The sequence below is a fragment of the Lampris incognitus genome, chromosome 1 (assembly GCF_029633865.1).
Source record: "Lampris incognitus isolate fLamInc1 chromosome 1, fLamInc1.hap2, whole genome shotgun sequence".
Taxonomy (NCBI): domain Eukaryota; kingdom Metazoa; phylum Chordata; class Actinopteri; order Lampriformes; family Lampridae; genus Lampris; species Lampris incognitus.
In genome coordinates, this window is record NC_079211.1 from 4,502,456 (window position 1) to 4,524,220 (window position 21,765).

General features: G+C 47.1%; 1 protein-coding gene across 1 annotated transcript in view; it reads right to left on the reverse strand.

Moving 5' to 3' along the window:
* fat2 (FAT atypical cadherin 2) overlaps window positions 1-21,765 on the reverse strand; it is a 132,424-nt gene that overhangs the window by 35,021 nt on the left and 75,638 nt on the right. Inside the window, exons 16-18 of the mRNA XM_056275045.1 lie at window positions 7,089-7,300; window positions 2,544-2,681; window positions 1,278-1,421 (exon numbers count right to left, since the gene is read on the reverse strand). Of these exons, the coding sequence (XP_056131020.1) occupies window positions 1,278-1,421; window positions 2,544-2,681; window positions 7,089-7,300 (494 nt within the window). The remainder of the gene's footprint in view (window positions 1-1,277; window positions 1,422-2,543; window positions 2,682-7,088; window positions 7,301-21,765) is intronic.

Below are 21,765 nucleotides of genomic sequence, written 5' to 3' on the forward strand. Positions count from 1 at the left end.
CTGGTCGATACTGCCAGAAAGGGGAGGAGTCAGCTGCTCTGTCAGACTGTGTGAGCGCTGCTGGAGAACGATGATGAGGAAAAGATGGAGAGACACACGGCATAAAGAGTCAGAGAGAGTGATGGGTGTGGTCATCTCTGCTCATCCATCCAGGACTGTCATATTAAGCTGATAATAAGAACTTTATTTGCGTAGCACTTTTCCACAACGTGCTTTACAAAGAATTAAACCACACAGGGCAAATACAAGAATAAGATCAGATAAGTAAGGGTAAAAATGAAAAGAGTATGAATAAATAACAAATACTGGGCATCTGGGTAGCGTGGCGGTCTATTCCGTTGCCTACCAACATGGGGATCGCCGGTTCGAATCCCTGTGTTACCGCTGGGTTGGTCGGGCGTCCCTACAGACACAATTGGCCGTGTCTGCAGGTGGGAAGCCGGATGTGGGTGTGTGTCCTGGTCGCTGCACTAGTGCCTCCTCTGGTCGGTTGGGGCACCTGTTCGGGGGGGGGGGGACTGGGGGGAATAGTGTGATCCTCCCATGCGCTACGTCCCCCTAGTGAAACTCCTCACTGTCAGGTGAAAAGAAGCGGCTGGAGACTCCACATGTATGGGAGGAGGCATGTGGTAGTCTGCAGCCTCCCCGGATCAGCAGAGGGGGTGGAGCAGAGACCAGGACGGCTCGGAAAATAGGGTACTGGCCAGGTACAATTGGGGAGAAAAATCCAAATAAAAAAATAAAAAAATAAATCAATCATTTGTAAAAGCTGATCTACTAAACAATCGTGTGATGTCCATCATCCATCATCCAAACCACTTACCCTGCTGTCAGGGCCGGGCTGTACAAATAAAACTGACTTGACTGCACTGGTTTCTTCCTGTGAGGCAAATGACAATACTTCAGCTGAATGTAATTGAAAGGAAGCGAGAGAAAGAGAGAGAGAGAGACAGAGAGCGAGAGAGAGAGAGAGAGAGAGAGAGAGCGAGAGAGAGAGAGAGGGAGAGAGAGAGACAGAGAGCGAGAGAGCGAGAGAGAGAGAGAGAGAGAGGGAGAGAGAGAGACAGAGAGCGAGAGAGCGAGAGAGACAGAGAGAGAGAGAGAGAGAGAGACAGAGAGAGAGCGAGAGAGAGAGACAGAGAGATTCCAACATTGTGGGAATGTAAAAGAGGAGCGCAGGAACCTTTGTCTGTGTGTGTGTGTGTGTGTGTGTGTGTGTGTGTGTGTGTGTGTGGGTGATGACTGCTGTGTGCATGTGGGCGTGCACAGCCTGTTACCTGCAGCAGCAGACTGTAGTTGACCTGGGAGAAGACGGGGGCGTTGTCGTTGACGTCCGCCACAGTAAAGGTCACCTGCACGGCGGTGGAGAGAGGGGGGCTGCCCTCATCAGCAGCCTGGACGGTCAGAGAGTAGTGGGGGACCTAGCAGAGCAGGGGGTACTGAAGTAAAACACTGTGTCAAATGTACTCCTTTGTTCATTTCTTTCTTTCTAATACTGGTTTTCGTTGAGCATTAGACCTCATCTAGACATCGACGTCCATCTGTGTCCACGCGTGTGGCTGCACCTAGCTAGTCCTCCGTTAGCCTGGCTAACGCTTCACCTGCCTAATCCAACCCGGTATCATACCAAAGCGTGTAATACACCCGCCGGTCCAACGTGTCAGCGTCACAGTTTGCCTCCGCTCAGGCATGAAAAGTACACGTGTGTATGAAGGTGCAGTGCCAGCAGGGGGCGATGATTAAGAGGTGAAGGCAGGTTAGGGTTGGCTAGGGTTAGGGTTAGGGTTAAGGTTAGGGTTAGGGTTAGGTAAGGGTTAGGGGAGGGATTTTGGAAAATGCTGTATGCTTCTTTTCCTGCGTGGGGAGTTGCTGGCATTGAGTTAATCATCGCCCCCTGCTGGCACTGCACCTCCATACACACGTGTACTTTTCATGCCTGAGCGGAGGCAAACCGTGACACTGACGCGTTGGACCGGCAAGTGCATTACACGCTTTGGCGTGATACTGGGCTGGCTAATCACCTGGCTAAGCTTATAACAGGTATATGTTATTGTATGGTTTGGAGTAAAGTTGTTTTTTACAGACACATGCACTGGAAGAGTCAACATTTTACATGTGTGGCCAATCTTTGTTATTAATTTACTTCATAAGAATGGGTGGCAGAAGCCCGGTGGCTGTGAAGTGACTTTTAGGTCTAACGGACGACAACAGTCACTAAAATGAGGTATGTTAATCGCCTTTATTAAAACACACGGAAATATTTAAAAATGTTGTTGAAACACCAGTCATATGTAACCCAGCTGCATAAAGACGTCTAACAAAAATTATACTTTTCAACCTAAAATACTTTGGTTTTAGCGTACAGATGTTATTTTCAGCTGCACATCACCTGGAAAATGATCAGCGGGTTGTTTCCTTCATTAATTTTTGATTTCATTCTTCTTTTGATCATGCCTTATATGTACTCACACACACACACACACACACACACACACACACACACACACACACACACACACACACACACACACACACACACTAACCTCTTCTCTGTCCAGCGCAGTGCGGACAGTGATCTCTCCACTGCGAGGGTGGATGGAGAACTGCTGCAGAGGATCTCCGCTCACGATAGAATACCGGACCAGACTATTTACTGAGCTGTCCTGGTCACTGGCTGTTACCTGGAGCCCGAGAGTATAAGACAACAAACAATTGTTAGAAAAATGAGACGACACCAAAAGAGAACAAAGGAAAGAGGGAAGAGATTTCAGATTACAAAGCACACAAAAACACAATCCCAGTGAAACCATCGTGGCTCCTGCTGCTGAGTAACTGGCCTGTGTCTATCACAGCGTAGCAGATAACAGACAATAGCATCACCACAGCTCTGACTTCTATCCTCCAGCTGATTTGGTTTCCACTTGCACTGCTTCCCTGAGTCTTCTCCCAGTAAAGTACACAGAAACCACATGAAAACGGCAGACAGGAAGACGGGAAAATGTCAAACATGTAAGTGTGTGATTCCACACTCGTCCCCCTCCCGAGGTCCAGCCATCAGCAGAGCCACTGAACTGTGTCATTGGACTCTTATCGCCGATGACACCTGGCGGCTGGTGTGTTGCCAGATAAAAGTGAGTGTGTGTGTGTGTGTGTTTGTCTTTCCTCGTGTGTGTGTGTGTGTGTGTGTGTGTGTGTGTGTGTGTGTGTGTGTGTGTGTGTGTGTGTGTGTGTGTTCTCTTGGATTGCCACCTTGCCGTGGTGGAGAATCTTGCCTGTAACAATGATTCCAAGAGCTATGCTGTCTGGAGCTTGGCTCCTGGTAGGGTCACCCAAGGCAGATGGAGATGAAACGCGATCCAACAAAGACCTCAACGGCGGAACTGGCGGAAGATGTCTCCAGGTCACAACTGCAGTGAAGGCAGATGAAGGCTGCAACAGAGGGTGGTCCCCAATCATCTTGGTTCTCCATGCCATTGGACTCTGGCCACCCACTGCCAAGGACCATGTGGTGGCTGCAGGCGCATCAGCCTCTCCACGTAAAAAGCTGTCATGCACAGGTGTCCTCCTGCAAGGGAATCAACCCATAAACATCCCGAGTCAAAGTCCTGTTCCGATCAGGAAGAAGTGACGGGGGCAGGCCAGTGAAGTCTGGCAGTCTCTAGCCACAACCTGGCACACAGGCTGTGGATGTATGATCAGTTGTTAAACCCTGGGACTGAGGCAGAAGGGCTTCTCGGCTGCTGCACCCACAACTGAGCAACCCTATTTAGGACCTGCTCTACTCACCCCAGTCGGGGAGGGGGCTAGAGAAGATGCCCTAAACAGAGTCTGCCTTATACCTCCTGTCTGGACCACCACATCCAGAGGGAACACCACCATGCGGTCAGAAACAGAAACTCATACATTTTGGAGCCTGGAACATACAAATGGACAATCAATCCAGTGATCGAGCTGAACGGTGTGCTGCCATCATTGCCTGAGAGATGAGTGATATTGCCACTCAGTAACACTCTCTGAAACCGGCCGACTAAGGGCAGCTAAATGAGGAGAGGGTTGGTTACACTTTCTTCTGGTAAGGAAAAGCAGCTGATGAGCCGAGGATCCACGGTGTTGGCTTTGCTAAAAAAAAAGGCCTTGTTTGATGAGACAAGCGCTGCAAAATTGAAGGCTGTCCCTCTGTCCAATGATACAGCTGCAAGATGTATATGCGACATTTCAAATGACCTTGAAGAACAACTCACTGAAAAACTGAAAGACAAACGTTTGGCCTTACAAGTGGACGAGGCTACTGACAGCAATAAAGACTGCTTGTTTATTGCTTAGGTTTGCTTTGTCACGTCAGAGTCACTGTGTGAGGATTTGCTGTTTTGCAGGTACGTCCCAAGTAGAGCGACAGCTGATGAGCTCTTGAGGCTTCTTAACTGTTACCTGACAGAACACGGGCTGACGTGGGAGAACTGTGCAGGCGTTTGCATGGATGGTGCACAGACATGGCAGGGAAAATGAAGGGATTGCAGGCACTAATCAAGAGGGTCTCACCAAATGTGCAATGGACGCACTGTGTCATACACAGAGAAGCGCTAGCATCAAGACAGATTAGCCCCGACCTAAATGAGGTTTTGACCGATGTTGTTACGTGGTCAATTTCATCAAAACAAGACCCCTGAGAGTACGGCTGTTCTCTGTACTTTGTGAGGAGATGGGAGCTGAACATTCACCTGTGTTGCTTCACAGCGAAGCTAGGTGGCTCTCGCGAGGTAAAGTGTTGTCGTGAGTCTTTGAGCTCAGAGAGGAAATTCAGGTGTTTCTGAAGGAGGAGTGTATGCATGAATGCATGATATATTTGGAAAGCTAAATGAATTAAATCTCCAGCTTCAAGGCAGAGACAAGCACCTGCCTCACCTGGCAGACAAGATCAGTTCCTTCACTCGAAAGCTTGAGATGAGGTGCAGGCGACTTGACCAAGGAAATACTGATTTCTTTGAGAATCTGGGTGAATTTGTTGAAACCAGTGATTCTGGAGCCACCACAGTGATTTCATGTCTTAAGGAGCACATCTCTTCCCTGAGAGGATTCTTTCAAAAATACCTCCCAAACAACAGTGCTCAGTATGACTGGGTGACAGATCCATTCAATGCAGCAGCACCTGCTGATTTCAGCTCTGCCGAAGAGGGCCAGTTCATGGAGATGACATCTGACTCCACGCTGAGGATGACCTTCACAGCTCAGACACTGAGTGAGTTCTGGCGTGGTGTGGAGAGGGAGTATCCAGTCATAGGACAGAGGGCTGTGGGCATTCTGCTTCCCTTCGCCACATCCTGTCTCTGTGAGATGAGGTGGGCTTTTCTGCTGCTGCCTCAATTAAAACCCAGTATAGACCTAAGCTCAACATGGAGCATGACTTGAGAGTGGCAGTGTCAAGTCTGCAAGCCCATTTTGAAAAGATGTGCTGTGCAAAACAGGCTCTGCAGCACTAATGCAGTGACAAGACTTGAGCTCTCACAAACGGAGTTGCTCACTGTTTTTCCCAAATATCTGCATTTGTTCTTTTTTTGCACAGATTGAGCACAGATTGTTATTGTTCTAGCAAAGTGATTTTTACATTTTGTTTCGTTGTTCTGTCTATAAGCCCACAGACTGGGGGAGCAATCTAGTGACAAATGTCACAAAAAGAGGTTTGATAAAGTTGAAGTGGAACTTGTGTTTGTTATCTGCACAACAGAAATTACTGAAAGAAAATTGAAAGTAATGTTCATGATCTTGATGTTATTTAAATAAAGTTAAACTTGGCCCATTTTGTCACCATTTTGTTGGGACGGGGGGGAGATGAAAAATTTTCTTCCCTCAAAGGGGGGCATGACAGAAAAAGTTTAAGAATCACTGCTCTACACAAATGACCGCATCTCAGGAGACCCGTTTGTTAAACTCCTGAAGTTTGCAGACGACGCAACCATCACTGGCCTTATTCAGGATGGTGACAAGTCTGAATATATAGATGGGAGGTTGAGCAGCTGACCCTCTGGTGCGGCCATAACAACCTGAAGCTGAACACGCTCAAAAATGTGGAGATGACAGTGGACTTCAAGAGGAGCCTCCCAACACTGCCCCCCCCCACCCCAACAGCATGGTGTCTGTGGTGAAAACCTACAGATTTCTGGGTTCCACAATCTCCGAGGACCTAAGGTGCACATCCAACATAGACACAATCATCAAGAAGGGCAAGCAGAGGATTTACTTTCTCCGCCAGCTCAGGAAGTTCAACCTACCTCAGGAACTGCTGATTCAGTTCTACCCTGCAATAATCTGGTGCACAAAAATTCTGGTGTACAAAGTGGTGGTGCTGCCCACCCTTCTGTATGAGTCAGAAACATGGACTACATATATGAGGCACCTAAAGGCACTCGAGGCATACCAACAGTGATGCCTCAGGAAGATCCTTAAGATCAGCTGGGAGGATGAGCAGACCAACTCCAGCGTCCTCAAGGAGGTCAACATGTCTGCTATAACTGCCACCATCGCACAACATCGGCTGAGATTGACTGGCCATGTCCTCCGCATGCCTGACTCTCACCTCCTGAAACAAGTCCTTTACTCTCAGCTCGTGACAGGACGCCGTGCCCCAGGAGGACAAAAGAAGCGATATAAAGATAACATCAAGGCCCACATCAAAAGATCTGGCATCAACCTTAACACCCGGGAACACGCATCAGAGAAGTGGGAGGCCTGGAGACTGGCTGTCCGTGAGGATGCTGTGCGCTGCAACCATGAATGCCACTGTGTTGCTGAAAACATGTGCGCACACAGAAAGGAGTGAGTTAAGAGAAAGGCCCAAACCACATTCTCAACCACTCCTTCACACCCTTGCCCACATTGCCCCAAAATATATGACTCTAGGATTGGCCTCTACGCCCACCTGAAGACCCAGAAGGAGAACAAACATACTCTACTCTGAGTGACTGCCGATGATGATGATGATGATGGTGTGTATGTGTGTGTGTCTTTGCGTGTGAGTGTGTCAGTGATGTGAGGTCATAGGTCATATGCCAGCAGGAGCGTTTCATGCATGAACATCAGTGATTTCTCCCTACCTGCATGATGGGGGTCCCCGGTGTCAGACCCTCGGATATTTCGGTGCTGTAGTCTCCCCGTCCGAACACAGGCGCGTTGTCATTCACATCTGTCACGTTGATAATCACCGTGGTGACATCATTAAGAGTCGACTTGCCACGGCTCCCCTCTACAGACAGGTAGTATTCCCGACAGCGCTCAAAGTCCAGAGGCTCAGCCAGAGTCAGAACGCCTGCAGATGATGAGAGGGATTGTCAGGCGTATTGTTGTTCAGAACAAAACAGACACTTTGACCCAAAATGAGACGCTGCGGCCTGGGTTCAAATCTGGCCCGGGCCCTTTGCTGCATGTAATCCCCTCTCTCTCTCCCCGTCTCTCTTTTGTCACTATCAAACAAAAGTGAAAAATTCCAAGAAATAATAATAAAAAAAAAAATCTAATGCTGAAAAATACAACCCATTCTTAAAAATGTTATCAGTAATCTGATTAAGCCTTTTTTTCTTCTTCCTGTAACTGTATTGGAATACAGTTACTTTTTTTTTTAATTCTGTGTCGGGACTGCCCTGCCCGTAGACTACAATAACCATAACTCCCCACTCACCTCTGCTTATGTTACAGAGAGCGAGAAAGATCCTCCGCCTGTCCACAGCACCTTGGCTGTGAAAGCATCAGATCAATGGCACATCTCCGGCCATTCTCCCACCTACCGCAGCACTGGACAGCAGTGCTGTGTTCAGAGACGAAACTTTGCCATTAGACAGCAGCAAAAATTGTGAACGATTGTCTAAAGTCTGTTTCAGTCTCCAGTCGCTCTCTTTCTCCGCTCCCTGAAGCTCTCACTCCATGCGCGGAGTCTGGACTCCCACACTGAACTCTCCTCCTACAGCAGTGATGCGACAGCCTGCTGAGGAGCCCTCGTTAGCCATCATGAACTAAGAGTAAACAATCACAGAAGGTTGAATCAGTTCATCTGGATACGTTTATTGACAGATATGTTTCATCACTCAACTAAGTGACATCGTCAGTCTCAACTGACTGCAGGTATCCCACCCTTATACACAATACCGTTGCACAACAACCGAAACCAATGACCAGTTTCATACGCAAATATGTACGTGACCATTAACTAGAGTTTCAGTGGCCATGTGTGCTATTCACAGGGGATAACAGTACATTTCCAACCCTCACCTATGGTCATGAGCTTTGGGTAGTGACCAAAAGGGTGAGATCGCAGATACAAGCGGCTGAAATGAGTTTCCTCCGTAGGGTGTCTGGGCTCAGCCTTAGAGATAGGGTGAGGAGCTCGGACATCCGGAGGGAGCTCGGAGTAGAGCCGCTGCTCCTTTGCATCCAAGGGGGCCAGTTGAGGTGGTTCGGGCATCTGATCTGGGCATGCCCAACTGGGAGGAGACCCCGGGGTAGACCCAGAACTTGCTGATTGGACATGTAGTCCACATGTCCAATCTGGCCTGGGAACGCCTTGGGATTCCCCAGGAGGAGCTGGAAGGCGTTGCTGGGGAGAGGGACGTCTGGAGTGCCCTACTTAGCTTGCTGCCACCACAACCTGACCCTGGAGAAGCAGCTGAAGATGAGATGAGATAAAGAGTACGTCTGTCTCCATCTTACAATGATGGGATTGCCAACATTCCCAAATCCTCTGTGAATAGTACACATGGGCACTGAAACTCTAGTTAATGCTCACACCCATATTTGCATATGAAACTGGTCGTTGGTTTCGGGTCGTTATGCTACTGTATTGTTTATAAGGGTGGGGACACCTGCAGTCACTGTATTGTTTATAAGGGTGGGGACACCTGCAGTCACTGTATAGTTTATAAGGGTGGGGGTACCTGCAGTCAGTTGAGACTGAAGAGGTCACTTAGATGATGATGAAACGCATCTGTCAATAAACGTTTTGTCCAGATGAACGGATTCAACCTTCTTTGGTTGTCTTAGCTGGATTACTGAGCATGCATCAAGAGTAAACAAGTTAATTAAGTGTGAGTAGCCACAACAGAAGTCTGCAAACCACAAGCTGCAGGAGCAACAAAGCACGCGAGTTTTGCACCATCGAAACACTGCACAGCAAAGACCGCAACTGATGTCAGAACCACAGACTCAACCCAACCTGGCTCATCAATGAATATCAGAATCACCAGCGAAAACACCAAGGACCCCCCCCCCCCCACAGACACACACACACACACACTCCCACCCCTTTTCATGGCCTGGTAACTGGGAGAATCTAGCAAGCATAGAATAACCATAATATGGCGAAGCATGGTGCTGCTTTACTGTATCACTGCTCACTTATTGAGGTGGTTGTTCATTGAAATGTATTGTCATATCTTTTCATGGTTAGGTGTTGGGTAGCTGCCTCCTCCACGCCCTACATGAGGTTAGTTATGCTTTAGACAAACACAGGGTGTTGCATGCAATCTAACATCCCCTTTCTAATTTGCATATTATACTACTCATTACATACACATACTTTGAGTTGGCCTTGAACATTTACTACCAACGCAGAAAGGAACCTCAGAGAAAATGCTTTACTAACTCCTCTGCCCCCCCCCCTTTTCTCCCCAATTGTAGTTGGCCAATTACCTCACTCATCCAAGCCATCCCAGTCGCTGCTCCACCCCCTCTGCCGATCTGGGGAGGGCTACAGACTACCACATACCTCCTCCCATACATGTGGAGTCGCCAGCCGCTTCTTTTCACCTGACAGTGTGGAGTTTCACCAGGGGGACGTAGCACGTGGGAGGATCACGCTATTCCCCCCAGCTCTCCCTCCCCCCCAAACAGGCGCTCAGACCGACCAGAGGAGGCGCTAGTGCAGCGACCAGGACACATACCCACATCCGGACCCGCAGACACGGCCAATTGTGTCTGTAGGGACGCCAGACCAAGCTGGAGGTAACACGGGGATTCGAACCGGCGATCCCCGTGTTGGTAGGCAACGGAATAGACCGCTACGGTACCCGGACGCCCCCCACTCCTTTGTTTCTGATCATGCGGGGTCGGACAAAGAAAAACACACTCTTCCTGGCATGCAAGCAACATGCACACACACATTCACACACTCTTCTTCTACCTTCCTTCCTTCTTCCGACCGTGTTATTAGAAGTTGGCAAACCAGCTTACAGGTGCATTACCACCACCAACTGGACCAGAGTCTCACACACACTCCTCTCTTACGCTTTCTCTCTCTCTCTCTTTCTCTCTCTCACACTCACACACACACACACACACACACACACACACACACACACACACACACACACACACACACACACACACACACACACACACACACACACACACACACACACACACAGTGCCCTTAACGGTTCATTAGTTAGGTGCACCTAGTGAGATTCCTTCCATCCATCCATTATCCAAACTATTTATCCTGCTCTCAGGGTCACAGGGATGCTGGAGCCTATCCCAGCAGTCACTGGGTGGCAGGCAGGGAGGCACCCTGGACAGGCCACCAGTCCATCACAGGGCCCACACACACAAACGCACAAACACACACACACATTTACACTTAGGGACAATTTAGTACTGTGAGTCAGCTGACCTACAGGTCTTTGGACTGTGGGAGGAAACCGGAGCACCCGGAGGAAACCCACACAGACACGGGGAGAACATGCAAACTCCACACAGAGGACGACCCGGGACCACCCCCACCCCCAAAGTTGGACTACCCCGGGGCTCGAACCCAGGACCTTCTTGCTGTGAGGCTAACCACTGCGCTGCTGAGCTGCCCTACCATAAACATTAAAATACAGAACAATCCAGCTGCACAACGACCGAAACCAATGACCAGCCCCACATGCAAACATGGGTGCGACCACCAACCGGAGCTTCAATGGCCACGTGCACCACCCACAGAGGACCAGGGAATGCTGCAATTACATATTGTGTGTCTTTACTTTTGATAATTTTGTAAATAAGTTATTTTGTAAATAAACACTTTGATTAGACATGCTGGTGTGTTTAATGTTCACACAAGAGTGAAAGATGCCAGCCTCTAATATTCACAACTCCAGAGACCTTCCACCTTTGCTAGCTACTGATATGGTAATTCATGCTGTGGTTATTAATTTAACTATTAATTAGAGCTCCAAATTGATAATTTAGCATATTTTAAGAGACTGGTTTGACAACCCTGTTGCACCCACACCTGATTATCTAACGTCTGTTCCTGTATTCCATTACTCCCTAAGCCTGGTTATCACTGACGGATGTTGTACCTGAAACTATAACCTCTGTCTAACTGCAGCACAATCGAAGCAGAGTCAACAGTGGTAGTACTCATAAATAATGTTAACAAACTAAAAAAGCACATGATGGATTTTGCATGTTTTGTTATCCCAGCCCACCCTACTATCCTAGCCTACAACATGATGCTATAGACATGCATTACCAATTTTTCCGCTTCCGGTGTGGGAGGATGGCGGCGCGAATTCGCGTTGGCAGCGGCCTCACCCAGCACCGGTGTCGGAAGATGGCGGCCTCACCCAGCACCGTCCATGCAGTGTCTTTGTCCACGTCTAAGTTTTTTCTTCGTTTGACGGCTGGGCGAGCTGGCGCTGGGTCGGATGGGAGAGCAGGGCAGGCTAAGCTAACTGCTAGCCCATACAGACCAGCAGTTCCGATAGCACCGAGGGGGGTCTAGCGGCGGCCTGACCTGGCGTTGACTGTGGTGTTTTGATGTCGTTGGGAGGAGTACGGGGAGGTTGGTTGAGGGTGTCTGGCTGGGAGAGCTGGTGTTGGATTGGCTGGGAGACCTTGGTCTGCTTTATCGGGTGGGCTCGGGGACCACGGCCCCTGCTTGGAGCTGCACCCGAGCAGGAAACACAGAGGGCGGTCTGACAGGACATGGAAGTGGGGCAGGCTAAGCTAACTGCTAGCCCATCCAGACCGGCAGTTCCGACAGTCATCCTGGCTGGCGTTCCTTCCCTTGGACAGTGATTTTTTTTAGTTTGGGTATGTGTGCTAGTTTGGGTATGTGTGTTATTTTGGGTATGTGTGTTAGTTTGGATATGTGTGTTAGTTTGGGTATATGTGTTAGTTTGGGTATATGTGTTAGTTTGGGTATGTGTGTTAGTTTGGGTGTGTGTGTTAGTTTGGATGTGTGTGTTAGTTTGGATGTTGTGTTAGTTTGGATGTTGTGTTAGTTTGGGTATGTGTGTTAGTTTGGATGTGTGTGTTAGTTTGGATGTGTGTGTTAGTTTGGGTATGTGTGTTAGTTTGGATGTGTGTGTTAGTTTGGATGTGTGTGTTAGTTTGGGTATGTGTGTTAGTTTGGATATGTGTGTTAGTTTGGGTATATGTGTTAGTTTGGGTATATGTGTTAGTTTGGGTATATGTGTTAGTTTGGGTATGTGTGTTAGTTTGGGTGTGTGTGTTAGTTTGGATGTGTGTGTTAGTTTGGATGTTGTGTTAGTTTGGGTATGTGTGTTAGTTTGGATGTGTGTGTTAGTTTGGATGTGTGTGTTAGTTTGGGTATGTGTGTTAGTTTGGATGTGTGTGTTAGTTTGGACGTATGTGTTAGTTTGGATGTGTGTGTTAGTTTGGATGTGTGTGTTAGTTTGGATGTGTGTGTTAGTTTGGGTATGTGTGTTAGTTTGGATGTGTGTGTTAGTTTGGACGTATGTGTTAGTTTGGGTATGTGTGTTAGTTTGGATGTGTGTGTTAGTTTGGATGTGTGTGTTAGTTTGGATATGTGTGTTAGTGTGGATATGTGTGTTCTTGTAGTTTTGGGATGTGTTGTTGTCTTTGTGTTGTGCTGCTGTGGGCTGGGGGAAACGGCATTTCGTTTCATTTCATGTACGCAAGTGCATGAAGTGAAACGACAAATAAAGTGTTCCTGATTCCTGATATGAGTTTACAGGCTTATCCTGCTAATTCCAGGCCCTGGCTGCATTCACTGGTTTTGTGTTGGGTCTATTGGCTGAATGTATATTATGTATACGTCTAATTGGTTGATATTTATCCATATTTAATCAACAGACTCATCCTTATCAACGTGAAATGACACCGGATTGCACTTTCAGCATAGCTGAATATACTGAGATAGTGGACCAAGGCCGACATAAGTCGACCAGTCATAAAGAGGGGAAATAATCTTCCTTTAATTTCTTTCTTTTTTTGATTCCCCCCCCCCTTTTTTTTCTCCCCAAGTGTATCCTGCCAATCACCCCACTCTTCCGACCCGTCCCGGTCTCTGCTCCACCCCCTCTGCCGATCCGGGGAGGGCTGCAGACTACCACATGCCTCCTCCTATACATGTGGAGTCGCCAGCCGCTTCTTTTCACCTGACAGTGAGGAGTTTCACCAGGAGGACGTAGCACGTGAGAGGATCACGCTACCCCCCCCCCCGAACAGGCGCCCTGACCAACCAGAGGAGGCGCTAGTGCAGTGACCAGGACACATACCCACATCCGGCTTCTCACCCACAGACTCAGCCAATTACTATGTCTGTAGGGATGCCCGCTTCCTTTAATTTCTAGACAACTTTCAGTTGAAGTTACTTTTTAATTATGAAAATTTGGGCTGTTGTTCTTTGATAAGAACAAGATGATTAGACTAATAACCTCTTAGTGTGTTAGTTATGGGTGGGCTGAGGCCATTAGTACAACAATAAACCACACTTAGACTGACCCTTTGCTTTTGGGGGCGCGGGGCTCCTCAAACACTAGAATATCTGCAAATGTATAGCTGACTGACAGAGAGAGAGAGTCCTGGGTGTGATGCCTACACATTATAGATGATATTGTTGATCTCATCAGTGACAGAGACCCGAGATTTGACTTGAAACTTGTTTAAGACTTTTGCCAAATTACTTAAAAGCGGGGTGGCACAGTGGAGCAGTGGTTAGCGCAGTCGCCTCATAGCAAGAGGGTCCTGGGTTCGAGCCCTGGGTGGTCCAACCTTGGGGGTCGTCCCGGGTCGTCCTCTGTATGCAGTTTGCATGTTCTCCCCGGGCCTGCGTGGGTTTCCTCCGGGTGCTCCGGTTTTCTCCCACAGCCCAAAGACATGTAGGTCAGGTGAATCGGCCGTACTAAATTGTCCCTGGGTGTGAATGTGTGTGTGTGTCGGTCCTGTGATGGTGTGGTGGCCTGTCCAGGGTGTCTCCCCACCTACCGCCCAATGACTGCTGGGATAGGCTCCAGCATCCCCACGACCCTGCGAGCGGGATAAGCAGTTTGGATAATGGATGGATACTTAAAAGCAGCCCTTATAATAAGTAAGGGATAATCCACTTCAAGGTGTGTTAAAATGCTTTATTCGATTCCATTATCCAAGCCGCTTTTCCTGAGTAGGGTCGCGGGATGCTGGAGCCTCTCCCAGCAGTCATTGGGTGGCAAGAATTAAAATAAAAGCGTTTCCTTGTTTTTTGTTGAGTACTTTGGACTCATAATTAAAAGGCTATTAATCAAAAGCTAGCCACTATGTTTACTAGGCTTGCTGCTGAGTGGGTGTGTTGCCATGGTTACATAGAAACTAGGTGTCCAGCATATGAATTTAGAACAGTGATTAAATTGAGCCAAATAAATACTTTTAAAAACTTTAAAATACTTGGGGTCAACTGTACAAAGTAACGGGGAGTGCAGGAGAGAGGTGAAGAGACTGCAAGGCAGGGTGGAGTGGGTGGAGAAGAGTGTCAGGAGTGATTTGTGACAGAAGGGTACCAGCAAGAGTTAAAGGGAAGGTTTACAAGATGGTTGTGAGACCAGCTATGTTATATGGTTTGGAGACAGTGGCACTGATGAAAAGACAGGAGGTGAAGCTGGAGGTGGCAGAGGTGAAGATGATAAGATTTTCATTGGGAGTGATGAAGGAGGACAGGATTAGGAAGGAGTATATTAGAGGGACAGCTCAGGTTGGACGGTTTGGAGACAAAGCAAGAGAGACAAGATGGAGATGGTTTGGACATGTGCGGAGGAGAGATGCTGGGTATATTGGGAGAAGGATGCTGAATATGGAGCTGCCAGGGAAGAGGAGAAGAGGAAGGCCAAAGAGGAGGTTTATGGATGTGGTGAGGGAGGACATGCAGGTGGCTGGTGTGACAGAGGAAGATGCAGAGGACAGGAAGAGATGAAAACGGATGATCTGCTGTGGCGCCCCCTAACGGGAGCAGCTGAAAGTAATAGCAGATTAAATTTGAGCTAAAGTAGGTGTGCATTATGCGGTTTTAAAGCACACCTCCAGCCAATCAGAGACCAATATTGTCTGTGAACATGGTACAAAATCCTTCAACACAGACCTCAGGGTGGATTATGCCATTCATACCATGGTCACTTGTCAAAATATTAAACACATTCCCTTATTTTTATTGAACGTTTTGGACTTAGAAATGAATATTCTCCATGACCATGATATATAATCAAGTCTTACAGCTAATAACTCAGTTCAGCATATGATGATGATGATATGAGTGACAGCTATAATCTCAGCAGGATCTCCTCAGTCCAACATGCAGGGAATCGAAGAAAATGTCGTTTCTTCACGTGAAGAAGTAAATGTCGTGCTGTCGAAGCTGTCCTAAAGGATGTTTACCAGGCTTTAGGATACACCGGTGACATGTTTGGTGAGACGTATCCAGTACAGTGGGATGGTGAGACTATCCAGCACAGTGGGATGGTGAGACTATCCAGCACATTGGGATGGTGAGACTATCCAGCACAGTGGACTGGTGAGATGTATCCAGCACAGTGGGATGGTGAGACTATCCAGCATAGTGGGATGGTGAGACTATCCAGCACATTGGGATGGTGAGATGTATCCAGCACAGTGGGATGGTGAGACTATCCAGCATAGTGGGATGGTGAGACTATCCAGCACATTGGGATGGTGAGATGTATCCAGCACAGTGGGATGGTGAGACTATCCAGCACAGTGGGATGGTGAGACTATCCAGCACAGTGGGATGGTGAGACTATCCAGCACAGTGCGATGGTGAGACTATCCAGCACATTGGGATGGTGAGATGTATCCAGCACAGTGCGATGGTGAGACTATCCAGCACAGTGGGATGGTGAGATGTATCCAGCACAGTGCGATGGTGAGACTATCCAGCACAGTGGGATGGTGAGACTATCCAGCACAGTGGGATGGTGAGACTATCCAGCATAGTGGGATGGTGAGACTATCCAGCACAGTGGGATGGTGAGATGTATCCAGCACAGTGGGATGGTGAGACTATCCAGCACAGTGGGATGGTGAGACTATCCAGCACAGTGGGATGGTGAGACTATCCAGCACAGTGGGATGGTGAGACTATCCAGCACAGTGGGATGGTGAGACTATCCAGCACAGTGCGATGGTGAGACTATCCAGCACAGTGGGATGGTGAGAGGCATCATCAACGTCAACAGAGCTACGATCTCCTCCTGACAGGTTTAAACACGTGCAGCTCGGCACACGGTTTCGCACACAGTGTATTGATCTCATAAGATCATAAGATCTGTACTGTGCGCCAGCCTCTCCTCGGGCGCTGAGGCAGATTGATCCACCCTGTAATATTAATTTGTTTCTACAAGGTCAGTGCAGAGACAGTTCGGGTGTCTGTACTGCAGTGCTCTGCTGATTTACATGCATGCTGCATACAATTACGCACACATCCACACCTGGGATTTGCCCAGTGGACCCACAATCCAATGCTGTCAGCCGCTCTGCACCCACGTAACAAAAATCAACTCTTTATTGCCTTGCTCAAGGGCACATCAATAAGATTTGTTTTCATTTCTTTTCAATATTCATCCAGGAACTTCAAGCCCTCTAGTTTCACACACACACACACACACACACACACACACACACACACACACACACACACACACACACACACACACACACACACACACCCGCACACCCAAACACAAATGGAAAGATGCAATGCACCTACACAAGATGAAGAAGACATGGGCAGCAGTGGTTGGTGGATGGTTAACAGTCTGCAGACTTTCCTTTCACCAGCTGATTCACTAGTTCTGTGTTCTAGCAATTTCTGGATGGAAGGGACCGAAATATATGGTAGCCCAGATGAGAGGACTTGCTTATGTTGTACTGACCCATTCCTGCTCCCACCTCCTCACTCTCTGAGCTCCTGGACTACTACAATATTTCATCTTCTGCACTTGATACTACTGCAAACTGTTCTCTTCTCTCATGTCTTTTCTCTCTCTGAATGATGTCTTCTCCTTTCTCTTCTTCTTCACCTGGCGGTACATTCAGACCAAAGTGTGCAGCGTATCGTAGTGAAATCTCAAATAGACCTACCTATATTTAGCGTGACAGCCATGTCTGAGGCGGTTTCATCCACATGAAACCGCCTCAGACATGGCTGTCAATCAGTTTTCATGTTGTTACGTGTTTTAGTTGAACTGTTTGTGTTATATATCAATGTCCACAGTGCTGTTGTTTTTTGTTTTTCTTGCCCTTTTGTATGAGTCTAAGTCGGAGAGTACTGCTGGCGTCGTGTGTGGCTGCCACTTCTCCCTCTCGTAGCCCCCCTTCCCATCCACCCCTGTATGTCTGTGTTATGTTTACCTGTTGTCTTGTTTCACCGCCGTTTATTGTAAAGCCACTTTGAGTGTTAGAAAAGTGCTATATAAGATTGATTTATTATCATTATTATTATTATTAATGTTGTTTATATATCATGGATATAACCAGGCCAGATTGGACATGTGGTCCCTATACGTCCAATCTGGCCTGGGAACGCCTTGGGATCCCCCAGGAGGAGCCTGGAGGGCGTTGCTGGGGAGAGGGACATCTGAAGTGCCGACTTAGCTTGCTGCCACCGCGACCCGACCCTGGAAAAGCGGCTGAAGACGAGATGAGATGTCGCTTATGTTATGGTAGCTTTCCAAGTGCGTATGTCTCTAAGCCCTGCTCACCTCTCGGCCATTTTGACTGCAATGCCATTCTATTACTGCTGTAGTACAGGTCAAAGCTGAAAACTACCAAGCTCTTAACAGAAACTATCCTGGAATATTGACTCAGTTGAAACATTAAGGGGGTGTTTCGAAATAATTGGCTGGAAAATGTTTTTTTTATGACTGTGGTGATGACCTTAATTTATTGACAGGTGCAGTGACATAGCTTATTGTGAGGATATGGTCATTCCCATTAAACATATCAGTCTGTTTCCAAGCAATACGCCATGGATCACCAAGGACCTAAAAGGCTTGCTTGGTTCAAATGAAACAGGTCTTCCTGCAGGGGGACAGGCTCAGAGTCAGAGAACTGGAGAAGGAGTTCAGGTAGAAGATCAGGCTGGCCATGCTCCACTAAAAAAAAAACAAAATCGAGAAAAAGCTAACCTCAGATAAATGCCAATGAGGCATGGCAGGGGCTCAATATCATGATGGGCAAAGCACAAAAACCCGCACTAACCAACTGCCCTGACTTCCTTTGAAGAGCGGAACAGATTCTTCAGCCGATTCAGCAGCTCCAGCCCTTAAACCAACGGGGCCCTCCCTAGCTCCAGCCCCCCCCCCCCCGTCCAGCAGTCATTATAGAAGAGTGGCTGGTGGCCTACATCCTGGGCAGGGTCAACCCCCGGAAAGACTCTGGCCCTGACAGGCTCAGAGGCAGGGTGCTCAGTGACTTCACCACGTAGATGGTGGAGTCACCACTGATCTTTTCTAACGTCTCCTGGACTCGAGCTGTGTCCCAGGCCTATGGAAGAAATCTACTAAAATATCTGTTCCAAAGAAAAGAAAAGAAAGAGATGCCAAAGGCCTGAATGACTACAGGTCGACTAGACATACATACATCTGTGCTGTGAAAGTGCACGGAGAGAGTAATGTATGACCCTCTCTCCACCATGGTTGCTGACTGACTAGACCCAATCCAGTTTGTCTACAAGGTAAAACGTGGTTTGGAGAATGCTAGTCTGACCCTCCTGGATACTGTGGCCAGACACCTGGATTCAGCACAACCCCACACAAGGATTTTATTCATGGATTTTAACTTAACATTTAACTACTTTTAACACTATTAACATACACACCTTGCTCAAGCACCTCGTGGAACTACAGGTCAATCTAACACTGGTTTTACGGATTATTGTTGGATGTTGAGAAGGACAGGCCTCAACATGTGGTCATCAATGGTTTTAAATCCAATAATTTGATTTTAAACACAGGAGTTCCCCAGGATTATGTTTTATCTCCCATTCTCTTCTCTGTCAACACCAACAACATCACCTGCTACAGTGAAGGAATGATGCTCCTGAAATATGCAGATGACATGGCGCTGGTGGCCCACCTGATTGACACAAACTCACTGTTGGAACACCAGTATGTGAGTGACCCAGCTAGAACATTTCAGGAAAACTCCCTGAAGCTCAACATCTGCCGAATGCTAGTGGCCAGCCTGCAGCACGCCGTACAGTCTTCTCCATCCCGGAACCTCGGTTTCCACCTACGGTGGCACCCCACAGTAGTGTTTTTTCTGACAGCTCCTCCCACTGTCCTCATCTGTCATCAACCCTCTCACCAGGATTTTCCCCATACAGATTATTATTAGGCACCGGGCCTCTCATCCACACGACATATTACAACATGATCGGCATGTAGATCAGTGTGCTAACTCTGTTAGTTAAATCAGCTGTTTATACACACATGACCTCTCATAAATTTGCCCTTGACAATATCCGATCTATCAACAACAAAGCCCCTCTGGTCAATGACTTCATCACAGAGCACAAACTGGACTATTTTTGTCTCACAGAAACCTGACAGTCACGGAATGACTTTCTACAGCTAAATTCAGCAACTCCACCAGGATTTGTTTACATATGCAAACCTCGGTCTTCGGGCAGAGGAGGCGGCCTTGTGCTGATCTATTACAATAGTAAAAACTAACGCCACTCTCTCTACGGATCAATCTACCTTTGAACTGCTGGCTGTTAAGCTCTATGGACCTACACCCATCATTATTGCTGCTCTGTACAGCCCTCCTAAGGCAGTGAATATTTTTATCACTGAACTCTCAACAGTTTTAACTGCCCTTAGTGCAATGTCTTCGGATATAATCGTGATGGGGGATTTAAATGTTCATTTTGATAACACTGACAACATGTTCACTAAAAACTGTAAAGCAATGTTAGATTGCTTTGATCTAACACAATATGTCAACTTTACAACCCACACAAGGGGTCAAATCCTTGACCTAGCTTGCTGTTCTGGCATCGCACCATATAACATCACCTCTGCTGAACTACCCATCTCTGATCATAAAGCTGCGCTATTCAACACCAACCTACTGCTCAGTAAATCAAGGATGCATCGTACCATATCATACCGTAACCTTAGATATATTAATCCAGATGATCTCAGCAGTTTAATTACCTCAAACTCCATTCCTGCTCCCACCTCCTCATGCCCTGATCTTATGGACTACTACAATAATATTTCATCTTCTGCACTTGATACTATTGCAAACTGTTCTCTTCCGTCATGTCCTTTCTCTCTCTCTGAATTATGTCTTCTCCTTTCTCTTCTTCTGTGTATGTGAATGGTGTGATGTGAGTCTTTCCTGTGTGCACATGTAGTCTGTCCTCTTCCCAAGTCTCCATTGGGATGGCGGTCACCACCTGGACACTGCTTGACCTCACCCTTACATTTTTTTATATATCTTATAAAGCCATATGATGTTGTGTCCTGTTTCAATGCTATATCCTTCTCTCACTATACTGTGTGACTCATGTTTTTTCTTGTCTCTTCTCCCACATATGTGAATGCTGTGATGTGAGTCTCTCTTGTGTGCATGCGTAGTTTGTCCTTCTGTCAAGTCTACATGGTGATGGTGGTCACGTGGCTCAGGTCCTGGGCTGTTTCAGCGGCATCTGGACACTGCTTGGGATCCTCCTCATCATATTCGTCATATATTTTATAATCCCATTATAATTCTGTTATCCTCTTTCAATGTCATAATCTGTATATTGTGTAAACACAACATCCATTGCACGCCTGTCTCGGGAGAGAGATCCTCCTCTGTTACTCTCCCTGAGGTTTCTTCCTATTTTTTCTCTCTGTTAAAGTTTTTTTTTTTTAGGGAGCTGTTCCTTATTTGATGTGAGGGTCTAAGTACAGGATGTTGTGTTGCTGTAAAGCCCACTGAGTCAAATTTGTAATTTGTGATAATGGGCTATACAAAGAAAATTGACTTGACCTACCTGAGCGATGCTGTGTGGTTGGCTGCCAAATGTATGCCGATGATACGGTCATTTATACATCTGCCAGAACATCGAGCAAGGCTGCGGACCAGCTTACTGAATCCTTACTTTCTGTATCGTAATGGCTTGAGTACTCTCACTTAACAGTGAATGTTAAAAAAAACTTGTTTCAATCTTTGTTTCTACATGTAAACAACATGAAAATGAAAGACTCATGGTAAAATTAAAGAATGAGGTCATCAGTGAGGTTGACAACATCAAGTACTTAGAGTCTTATAGTCTTAAAAGATTTAATAAGTGAATAATATTTGCAAAAAAGTTAAATCAAATCTCAACCTCTTCAGACTCACCAGAAAGTAGATACTTTCTGCTAACCCAGCTCTACATGATGCCATGATATTCTCACACCAATCACACTGCAGCACTACCTGGTCAATGTGTTGATATAGAACTACTTTCTGTGTGTGCTAAGCGCAGGGATACTTTGTGACATCATT